Source organism: Chelonoidis abingdonii, chromosome 13, assembly GCF_003597395.2.
Source record: "Chelonoidis abingdonii isolate Lonesome George chromosome 13, CheloAbing_2.0, whole genome shotgun sequence".
In the NCBI taxonomy this organism is placed as follows: domain Eukaryota; kingdom Metazoa; phylum Chordata; order Testudines; family Testudinidae; genus Chelonoidis; species Chelonoidis abingdonii.
Window position 1 is genome coordinate 11840761 of NC_133781.1, and position 12314 is coordinate 11853074.

The 12314-nt window shown below is 38.3% G+C and overlaps 1 protein-coding gene and 1 long non-coding RNA gene across 2 annotated transcripts in view; one reads left to right on the forward strand and one right to left on the reverse strand.

The window, feature by feature from the left end:
• The window catches only part of LOC142047658 (uncharacterized), a 370347-nt gene that overhangs the window by 207427 nt on the left and 150606 nt on the right, over window positions 1–12314 (forward strand). The gene's annotated exons all lie outside the window — the stretch shown is intronic.
• Window positions 1–12314, reverse strand: part of COX10 (cytochrome c oxidase assembly factor heme A:farnesyltransferase COX10) — a 160513-nt gene that overhangs the window by 39116 nt on the left and 109083 nt on the right. The window contains exon 5 of the mRNA XM_032792725.2: window positions 9839–9909. Coding sequence (XP_032648616.1) covers window positions 9839–9909 — 71 coding nt within the window. The remainder of the gene's footprint in view (window positions 1–9838; window positions 9910–12314) is intronic.

Consider the following 12314-nt stretch of genomic DNA (forward strand, 5'->3'; position numbering starts at 1 on the left):
GTGTGGAAATAGCCCCTGTTCCTTGGATATGGGGGTGTGGAGAAATGAGATGATAAAGGAACCTGCTTTTCCTATAAAGTAAAACGATCTATTTTGGTAAGCTTTTGAGACTCACGGGTTCTGGGACAATGAAAGACAGACTAGAAGCAGCTGATTGAGACAGAAAACTTTCTCCTGTGTATGATACAATAGTCTTTGTATTTAAACCTACAGCTATGCTTTCTGCATTGATTAACCTAGCTGTGTTTGTAATCTGTGATGCTGTTTTGATTGTGATTTTCTCTACTTTTTACCTGTGTGAAATATACTTTGATTTAAGAGCAGTAGAGCTGAGTGAGCAGACAATTATTTTGGAGACACCATTATTGCTTTTGAGCATAAGGTAGGCAGAAGCAGGAGTGACATGAGCTTACACATACAAAAAATGCAAAAGGACCCCAAAAACTGCTCCCCACAAAAGTGCTGAGAACATTTGCTGCAATCAGTGTGGGGATGGACAAAGTCAAATGATTTGAGAGATGCCAGACTCGATTCCAGCGTCACAAAGCAAGAACCATTTCAACAGTTCTTTCAATGCTAATATCAACAGATCTGAACTAACAGCTCCTCTTCTACAAATCCAAAATTAAATGTGCAAGACTTCTGAGAAACAACAGCAAAATTTTCTCATCTCTGTAAGAAATGACTGAACGTAGACTGGGGGACAAATTACAAACATCCTCTAAAATATGACTGCTAGCACACACAGAAAACACCAGAGTACTGCACTATGAGCAGCATACTGAGGCAATGTTCCCAAATTTTACTTTCTGTTTTCTCAGGCTGTCACTCAAGGAATGAAGTGAGGGATGGGGGGTTGTTATATTTATGACCAACCATTTGGATTATTTTGTATGTTTTAACCTTTCAGATAGGTGTCCACAGCATAGAATTGGCATCTAGAGCTATCTTTGACTAATTTGAAGAAATACAACAAAACAATGAACATCCAACACCACAGCACATGACTATATAACATCCAATCGTCCTGCAGCTACCTCAGTGAGAATCACCGTGGATTGCGTCTATTTATTCTTTGATTTATAATAAAATATTTCATGTGACTATGTCCTTATCGAGTAGTTTCAAATAAAATGTGAGAGAGGCTCTTTGCATATCTTAACCTCAGGAATGCGGCCTCTCTAGTTGTAAAGACGGAGCAGCACAGAATATGCCAGCAAAAGCTAATTAAAGTATAAGAAACAAACCCTGCTATCTGACTTGCCAAGTTGATAACGTGTAAGCTATACTTGTTTAAAGACTCCATAAACTCTGTCCTTTATAGAAGAAATGCACTTTTAACATGATATACTGTAAACAGAATTCAAAGTATAACAGCTTACAATCACAGGCAGCGCTGTAATGGACTTGTTGAGTAGTGACATTTCTTGGAACACTTGGCACATGTTGAATAATAGTGTGGTTGTGGTTAGACCAGATAAGGTTCAATACTATTAAAAGGGAATAAAGTGTTAGGGTTTTGATTGCATTAAGCCAAAATTTACAAACATGGATCTGAAATGTTTGACACACTCAGTAAAAGGGGGTCAGAAGGAAACATCTCTGGACAAGATGTGATATTGGGCTTTACAATATTTGTTTGTTTGTTTATGAGCCATAATGGAGGGATTGTGAAAATCCATTTCAACAACTGTCTCTGAAGCAAAGTAAACTGTTTGCCACAAGTTAGTTTTTAAAAATTGAACAGCTCAAACCAGAGTGTTCCAAAAGGCCCGCTGATATCGAACACAAAATCAGAATTAGTATACAATAGTTTGGCTTCTTCAAGTTAACTGTGTTCTACCCCCTGGTGTGGCGCTGACATGGGAGGATAAAACAACTCCATTAGGAGTCCATATCGCTGCTCTGTAGTGTTCCTCACAAGCAGATGGAGCGGCTATTTAGCCAAATGCACCGTGACTCTTGGTTTATACATGAGCATCTGGGATGTTTCCTAACGTGATGTCATATACAATGTACTCAAATTTATCAACTGTCCCACATGTAATTAAAGATTCTGATAAATAATTCGGTGGTAAAGGCCCCATAGCTGAACTGAAAAGCAGCAAGGCGTGAGGGGTCAAGTGTTTCCGCAGGATTTATATTTAACAAACAGAAAGCTGCCTACAAAGGAATGTCTCTATTGAGCTTTTGCAGAATTATTTTCAGATAGCAGGAGTTAGCTGAAGGAACAAGCTGAACAGCTAGTAACTTCTGCAGTCTTTGTTTTAACCAAAATGAATGTGAATGTAAAGCTGGAGTTAATAAAAAAAGTTGTTTTTTAATTGCTCTGAGAAACAAAATATATGTGGAGATATTAATATACAATTTCCTGCTAATATACATTTTGATCTAAGGATAATGTGCAGAATCAACATTTTTCTGTGAATGCTACAAAAGGACTCTAGTACCTTAGAATCATTTAATCAACATCTTATGCACACAGTGAATAGATAATTGAAATATAAGTACTGTCATCCATAGTCCCTTTGGGAAAGTGACACAGCAAGAATTATATCATTCCATTAGTCCACCCTTTGATGTGGGTTTTATTCTCATTAAACTGTGTTTTAGCCCCGAGGTTCTCCCCATCCCCCCTATGACGTGGCTAAGGAAGGAATTAAAGGGGGGAAAAAAGAGCCCCGCTGCTTAGAATGCATGGGCTACATTTTTACAAGTAATTGGACATGTCAAAAATATAAAGCTGCCTTTTTTATTTCTTATTTACCAAATGTAGCCAATGCCAACTTCCCCATCTTCTGAAAAACACGGGAAAGAAAAGGAACCCAGCAGGGGAAAAATGCACTTACTTGTTTTCAAATAATAATAAAAAAGCTTGCATACAGGCAGGATAAAAGTTGCTTGAAAAGGCTGCCGTGGTGGTGTCTGCTTTGAATTGTGCTCTGTTTAAACAAGACAAAAAACCCTCCCACTGAAAAAAGTAACATTTTTATCGCTTACAAAGATCTCAGGGCCGTCCCTTTAAAATGAAGTATTTTCTAAGCAAACACTGGAATGTTTTCCAGAGGGAAATAAGCATCTGATCTCTTATAATGATTATTTCTGAAGAATTACAGATTTATAGAGTTTTTGTTTTAACTTAAATACAGTGAAACCTGCCTGAAATGACCACCCAAGGGACCAGAACAATCAGCCATTTAAGTAAAGGTTTAAGCTTTAAATGGGAACCAAAATTGTACTGAAACCTTGAGGAAACTTTAAAATGCTGGTTTAAGATAGTGGATTGCTACATCTGTAGTGCAGGTTTCAGTGTAAACCTAGGTCATAAACTTCTCTCACATACACCAATGTGATTCCATTGACCTCAGCAGAGTTACTCCTGGTTTACACTGGAGTTAGTGAGAAGAGAATCATTCTCCTCACACATTAATTACAGAAGAGACAGATTTGTAACCCATATGACATTTCTTCAGCATGTTCTTGTTTTGCTAAACTGTTAGTAGGCCTGCCACAGACAACCAAATCAGTGAAAAGCCTTACATTGATGAATTGGGCTTGATGTGTTGCTGAGCTTTACTAATCCTGGATCTCAACACAATCTTAAATAAATATAGAACATCTAACCCATTGGAGTGTTCCACCAGTTTATGCAATCCCCAGCCTATATATTTGCAAATGTATTGCAAATGTTTGTATTTGCAGCAGCTCAGAAACGGTAAAGTTTATTCTCGGATGATGTAATCCAATCAATTTAAATTGACAGACTGGTAGGACAGCAGGTCTTTTCTGTTTGATTCTCCAAAGCTGTGGGCTTATGAGCTAAACTGGTCAAAATTGACACTCGAGTCATACACGTCAAAAAGTGGAAAAGCTTTATGTGTTAATAATTGCATCAACTGTTAAAAATGGCTGTAAGAACCAAGGAGGCAAAATACAGAAAGTATCTGTTAGTGCATTGTAAAAGTGAGGGGGGAATAAAAGTCCCAGGAAATATATTTATCAAACTAAATTAATATTTAATTAATTTCTGCAAATATCTGAGGCATTATCAGGACTGGTTAAGTAGTGTCTTCTGCCAAATTAAGTGCCAAGAATTTTCGCATGAAAAAGCCACGGTCAAGAGTGCAATTTTTTTTTGCAGAGTAGCTTCCAATTATATTTTAAGTAACTATATTAAAGTAAGTTAATTATGACTTGTCCAACAGGTCAATTTTTCTCAGCCCTTTTGAGCCAATTCTAGGACTTCAGTTGTACCATTCACCACTGGGTGCACCCCGACCTACAACAGAATCCTGCCTGCTCCAAACCTGTGCTCTGCTCTATGGCCTGGTGCAAAGCCATGTAATTAAAGGTGGAGCTGGTATGGGGGGAGTGTAATGTTCTGATCCCACAATGGAATCTCCACCCTTATCCTCCAACAGAACTCCAAGCCAAAGAGACTCAGTGTAAGTGTAATGGCAGCTGTTGCAAAAACCTGAAGTACCAGCATCGATGGGTGTACAAGGAACTAGGAACCAGGAACCACTGAAATAGTAAATTATTCAGAACAGAAGATTTAGCGATATTTAAAGATGAAAACCTAAATTTGTTCTCCTGGAGAAATGTGTTCCTGTATTAACTTTTTATGAGTGCTTAGCATAGCTAGTCCAACTGTATTATAGTGCATGAAAACAGCTGCTATTTAACAAACTAAATACACAAGTGTGTGGTAGCAGGAAAGTCAAGAGCATCATCTTCAACCTATAATGGATCAGGATGCTTGTCTTACTAGAAGAGGGAAACTAAACTAGCACCAGTTGCTGGTGCTAGCATAAGAGATTTATGTAAACCAATCTGCAAGAAAATCAAATCCATCGTCTTAAAAAAGTATGGAATAAATCATACTGAACAGGAAACTAAAAAGAACGCTGCTGCCATTTCATTGAAATCAAAGGTTTGTGTGTGTGGAAATTCTTCCCATCAATTACATAAACACAGTTCACAGCAGGAAAAATAACAACTGTTTTTATAATGTGGAACATAAATATGCTCAATGAGTTTAACACTGCAACCAAGTATAAGGAATATTTTAAGTAGTCTGTTTCCAAACAGGACTTGAGGGGTCAGAATAGGGAGGAGGACACGTGGGCAGGCTAGGATGATGGATAGTGCTTCGCGGCATGCTGCATTCAGTTCTACTTTTGTTATTTTTGCAACAGGATGCCCAGCCTGAGCCTGAATGTCTACACTGCAATTTTATAGCCCCATAGCCTGAGCCCCGCAAGCCCGAGTCAGCTGAAACAGGCCAACTGCAGGTCATTTATAGCAATGTAGACATACCCTTGAGGGCAAATCCACCAACTAGTTCTTGCAGAGGTCTCCTGGGAGCAGAATCAGTGCAGTTTTTCTATGCAAGGGGCTGGAGGACTGCGTTTGGGGCTTGTGAAAGATTATGCATGTGTGCCCCCTATGGCATAAGCTCCGACTTGGCCGGGGCTTCGTGTATCACCACATGTTCTGTTTGGATGGCTGCAGGGTCAGGCCAGTGATCTCACAGCACGGGCACTGATGTAGCTCTGCAGGTGCTCCAATGAGTATGAAGGAGGATTCTTCCTCCAAAACTCATCCTCCCAGAGATCGTATCTGCACAACTCGCTCACCATTCAATGAAGACTGTTCTACAGAACTAGCTGGTTTATGATTTGTAACCTTCAGGATACCCCTCACCCCTAATTTACACTGTGATCAGAGTAATACGATTTTCCAATTTAGAGTAAAGAAAAACCCTATTCCCAGGCATTCATAGATTGAATAACTGAATAATGATGGAAAACAACCTGCACTCCATAAAACAACCTTGTTGTCAAGGGCCCTCTCTTGTGAAGTGCTGAGAATTCTCACTGAAGTGTATGGGAATTGCAAGCACTCAGAACTTGGCAGGAGGAGCTCAGGCATGGGCCCTATGAAATCTTAGAAGCAAAGTGGACATATAAATAAATGGGTATAAGGTAGTGAAGCTCAGGGAGTAGGATTACTTTAAACATGCAGAAAGGGAAGGCAGAAAATGGTAGAAAGAGGTTCAATTAAAATACTCCCCTCCCCCAGTTTTTCTTAACCTGCTCTGGCTAAAGTTGGGACAGAAACCCCAAATAGATCACAATGAAAAATATGAGGGAGAATGAGACAGTGATGTAATAATTTCACTAATATACTAAACAATTTTCTAAAAGTACTTTCATAAATTAGCTCATTTACAGTAAATACACAGGATACAAATGGCTTATATGGGGACTGGATGGCTCAAGAGAACAGCATTTTTAGGTATCGGTTTGATTCCTGCCCAAGTTGGCAGCAGTTGAGGATGGTTTTCAGAGTTTGGTAGCCTCTCTAAAGTAAGTTGGTGATAATCTCATCACAGCTCCTTAGTGGGAAGATGTCCATGTCAAAGCCATCATCCCAATTGGGAGCCACTGTTGAGAGCCTTTGCAGAGAGCCCAAGGATCATACGAGTCAGGCTGTGCAGATTTAACTACCTTCTCATCCCTAAAAGGGAATCCTTCAGCTCAGAAATGAAGCGCACTTTGGAAGATCACTGATCACTGCTGCCTCGCCTGTGTTAATAGTTTGCACTCAGACGCCACAGTGAGAGGTTAGTTAAAGTGACTGGAACAGAAGAGAATTAAAACGTATGCCAAACGCTTCAGTATAAAAGCAACCAAAAAGTCAAAACCAAAGTAAAAATGATTTAAATACATTTTAAGCATATGGGCAAGAACTCAGTGCCTGCATCCAAAACTTTTGGATCCATTCCCAGAGCCAAGACACCAGCCTTTTAAAAACAATTTATCCATCTCTGTCTAGTCTGTTTTGACTAGTCTTTAGCATAACCACTTAAGAATTTTATTTAACCAGCATGGAAAGAAAGAGGTTCAAAGAACACTAGGGAATATGTGGCAAAATATAACATGGTTGGATCACTTCCACTGGATTATACTACTCTGCTACACCACTGAAGAAACGATTTCATACAAGGGCTGAATGTATGCTCAAAGTCTACAGGGAATTAGGTCAACATCATTCAAGGTAAGTGACACTTTAAATAACTTTAAATTAGCTGTTGACAGTCAGGTACATAGATTGATGAGTGATTACATGAGGTCCCCAACATTATCATTTTGTGGTGGAAGGGAATATGCAAGAAAAAAGAAGAAAGGTAAGAAAGTTTAAAGTATGATAAATATGGTTTTGCCTATCTGTAATGCCCTCAAACAACAGTGAAGTTTATTTCAGAATGCTGGAAACTTGTAAAACAAATTGCTCTCCCTAAATCAAGAATTTTTAAAAAAGTTTTCTAATTATGCTAACTTGGGACCAGGAATATTATAGGCAATGCTAATACAGAGTGATACAAAACTCTCTACTGAGTATGTCTGGGATGAAGAAAGGAAGCTTTCTTCTTTTTTTTTTTTCAAGTTACTGGGCCAAATACAGGCCTGATGTAAGTGAGTAGTGATATACTAGTATATAATAGGTGTGAAATTTGGCGCATTCTGTGCTTGACAGACATCTTCATTACAATATTCCTTAACATGTGCTTTTAAATAAAATTAACTAAATCTTAGAAATCTGTAATTAGCACCATCTTACAGAGCTAATCAGAACAAGTTTATTGAAGCACTCTAACTATTTACAATGAGACTGAATTTAGCCCCGGGGTTCACTTTACTATTTTGTCTCAATTTTCTTGTAATTTCATCCATCACTTTTTTCCAGTCCTCCAAAGGTGATGGATAAAATACAGAAATAAATAGGACCAACAGTTCATAGAACCCTAAGGGAAAACGTAATTTTGTTATAAATAATCCTTGGCACAAATCATGGAAATGTTATACTAAAATTGTTTGTTGAATCATTTATGAATGAAGGCTTCATTTTAAATTTGCAAATAAGGTGTAATGTTTTTTAAAAAGTTTGGAACCCAATCCTCAAGAAACAGAACAGACATGCAAACAGAAATCAGGGTTGCTTTAAGTTTCTTTTCAAATGGGAGCCTCATGGGATGCTAGATTTTTATTTGTATTTATGGAAAGCAGAAGATAATATGTTATAAAATTCTTTTTTTTAAAAAGTCACCATCTCAGTTTTATTCTGGCTTTATGATTTACCAAATGGAAAATGGAAGCTGTACTCTATAAAGCAACTAAAGAATTATATGAGTTTTTATATGGGTAACTTTTAGCAGCTCCCCCTATGGGCACTCTACAAAATTGCAATAGGCTCCATTCACTTTTTCTCAAGTGATAAATGAATGCATATACCATGTACAAATGAGATAATTAAAACGCTGTAAGAGGGAAAGTAGGACAAAGAGGAACCAGTGAAAAGGAAACATTCTAATTTTTTTTCAAAATTAAAAATCTGAGGGTTTATTGTTACAAATTAAGAGATAAAGTTCAATTGGATGTAACCCTTCTGCAAAACTCTACCTTACATTTGGCATGCACTGGTTTCAGAAGATGGAATTCTGTTGTCTCATGAAGAATACAAGAAACATCGGATGCAAAGCTGTTTCCTTTCCAAAGTATAAGGTTAAGTAAAATTCAACAGAGATTTAATTAAGTATGCTAGTTTGTTTCCTCTCTTTCTGAGAACTTAATGCACAAAATATAATAAAAGCTACCATGTAAACTGATGACTTTATACCTGATTTACTTTATGGGGTTCAGTCTGATTGCAGCCCTGAATCCTGACCCTCTGTTAAGTGCTTTAGATTCAACATGTTCCGTTTGAGGGTAATGACAACATCCCTGCAACTTATTTTTTTAAACTTAAGTGACTGGTACATACTTTTAACCATAACTCCATCTTAACATACTTTTTCGTCTGTAATCAGGTACTTGTTTCAGTGGTACCTAGGGTATATTGGATGAGCAGCTATGGAATACCATGCTTAGATGTGACACAATTAGGGTTCAGTAAACAGGAATGACAAACAATCCAGACACTACAAAATAAACATTTTCTCAACCATAGCTCATTCCTAATGGAAAGATGCTTATAAACCAAGGGCCAGATTTTCAGAAGTGCTCAGCACCCAACAGCCCCTACTGAGAACACAGGGAGCACTCTTTAAATTTATCATGTACTTAGTAGTCTAAAACTAAAATGAGAGAGGTCAAAGCAATATGCCTGGACAGCACCCTGGTAGGCACTCCAACACCCTCCCCTCTTCTCAGCAGCAGAGTATGAAGATTGAACTCCTCATCAGGGCATTAGTCTCTGTACTTCCCTGTCCCATCTCACCTCACCTTGCTCCCCTGCTCCCCCCAGTCTTCCATACTGATTTCTAGCTAGTAGACTTAGTCCTTTGGCTAGTGATGGAGTACTAATTTTACAAAGCCCCATATTAAATCATATCAACAGATTTAGATGGATTTCTGCTCCTTTTAACAACAGATATTGGTGGAATCACAATTTTTATTTAGCACATAAGGGAGCAACAGTTAGGATCAGCGGCTGATTTCTAAATAAAGCTCAGTAGTTTGCTTTTGTCTGAGAGATTGCATGGGCTCATCACAAAACACATGCAGATGGTAACTTTTGATTACCACATCTACAAAGGCCCCTGTGCAACAACCACTATCCAATATTTGAAAGAAGAATTCATTATCCTGACAAACTCCTCATGGGACTATTACAAACTTTCAGAGTTATCAAAACACAAAGAGTGGCATCTCTTTCTTTGTCTTTTATCTGCACGTTGAAATATTTGCTTATCTAAACAGACCAAGGGAGAAGACACATAAAAGGAACAATAGGTTCATTTCTCATTACAGGGAACAGGTGTGGGCAGCCTTACCTGATCTGTCCTCGCACCAAGGGTCTGTTTTTTGTCCTGTTCATATTTGAGTCAAAGGGAACCTCAAAGAACTGTATAAAAGAAAAAGAAAGGATTGAAAGGATGCCGGAGATCATACCAAGCATAGAATGTACTGTCTGTTTTTACAGGTACTTTAATCTTGATTTTTGAAGGTTCAGAATAACAATTAAAATGGCAAACTCCCTTTTACATTAGTTTTGATAGTCTACATTAATACTTTTGGCTTCTCCTTAAAAAGAAAACTACCTAGAAGACAAATATATTCTTAATGAGTTCATAACAGTTAATCATTTGAAGTAAAGCCCAACTTCAATTTCTGCTCTTGATAAGTTACATAAAATGTATATAAAAGAAACGGCCCCCTCTTCTGCCCCCAGTTGTACATTACGCAAACGGTCCTTGCAAATACGGTGTTTCTGGTTTTGCAAGATGAATGCTATAAATATTTTCAAGATCATCCAACTTCTGAGAACCCATGACCTACTCAAAAATCAATCAACTCTGGTAAATGCTACTGCAACTACATGTAGCATCTAGTGGTATGATAAATGGTAAAAGAAGAAGCCATATGGAATTATTTAGTGTGACAATCCAACACAACTGCCTATGTGAAAAGTAAAGAGCGCTATCATGCTATGAACTCCAGTGGGGTTTTATTAGATAACGTTTTAAGAATTTTATTAAGGCCAAACCCAGTTTACCATATAGCAAGACCCTGTAAAGCTATTTAGATTTCAATAAGCTAATGACATAAAACAACCAGGGTCATTTGTCAGTGATTCCCCAATACACCAGTGCTTACTGGACACCAACCTCTATCTGTAAAATGAACACTTGGGGCAAGATACAAGTTATATGAGACATAAATACATGGAAAAAGTAATGATGTAATGAAATGTATGATTCTGAACAAAGCCTGAATGATTGAATACTGTTGCCTGCAGACAGATGCTCGACATTTGATGGGCTGGACTGTGCTATTGTTTAGCCAGTATACCTTATTTACTCACCTTGAGGTAAAATGAACAAACATCTTAATTTTGACAATGCCACATTACTGGCTTCACTACTGTGCCAAAGGCAAGCTGCTATCCCCATTACAAAGTCAAAAAGCTCATGTGCGATCTGTGCAGAAGGCTAGAATATGTCAAAAAATGGTTCGGAGATCACAACCGTCAACCATTTTGTGACTTTAGTTTCTCACTTTTGGAAAATTATAGATTATAATTAATAAAATCACATATATAGTGCTGTTAATTTACAAGGCATAATCATTTATGTCACAGTAGAGTCCCACAATTGAGAGCCTTGTGCTAGGAGCTGTAAAAGACTATGTCTTCACTATAAACGCTGCAGCTAAGTCCACTGTAGTGCTTCAGTGTAGACACTCACTACAGCAATGTGAGGGGTTCTCTGTTGCTGTAAAAACAAAAAGGAGTCCTTTTGGCACCTTAGAAACTAATGAATTTATTTTGGCATAAGTTTTGTGGGCTAAAACCCACTTTATCAGATGCATGGACTGGAAAATACAGTAGAGAGGTCTAAATACAAAGCACATGAAAAAATTGGAGTTGCCTTACCAAGTGGGGGGGGTCAGTGCTAACGAGCCAATTCAATTAAGGTGGACACAGGCTAGTCTAAACGGTTGACAAGAAGGGGTGAAAATCACTTCAGGATAGGTTGTAGAAGGACAATCCCTCATTCTCACAGACCTTGGGAGACGGGGCCAGTCCTCGCTTAGAGACAGCCCCCCAACCTGAAGCAAATACTCACCAGCACCTGCACACCACAAAACAAAAACACTACCCCAAGAACCAAACCCTGCAACAAACCCCGGTGCCAACTCTGTCTGCATATGTATTCAAAGGACACCATCATAGGACCTAACCACATCAGCCACACTATTGGGCCTCGTTCACCTGCACATCTACCAATGTGATATATACCATCATGTGCCAGCAATGCCCCTCTGCCATGTACATTGGCTAAACCAGACAGTTTCTACGCAAAAGAATAAATGGACACAAATCAGATATCAAGAATTATAACATTCAAAAACTAGTAGGAGAACATGTCAATCTTCCTGGACACTCAATAACAGACCTAAAAATGGCAATTCTTCAACAAAAAAGCTTCAGAAACAGACTCCAGCGAGAAACTGCAGAACTGGAATTAATTTGCAAACTGGATACCATCAAATTTGGTCTGAATAAAGACTGGCAGTGGATGAGTCACTACAAAAACTAATTCCCCCTTGCTAATACTCACACCTTCTTGTTAACTGTTTGAAATGGGCCATCTTTATTACACTGGCCTCATTAGCACTACAAAAGTGATTTCCACCCCTTCTTGTCAACTGTTGAGAACAGCCCACTTCCACCTTCACTGAACTGGCTTGTTAGCACTGACTCCCCACTTGGTAAGGGAACTCCCATCTTTTCATATCCTGTGTATT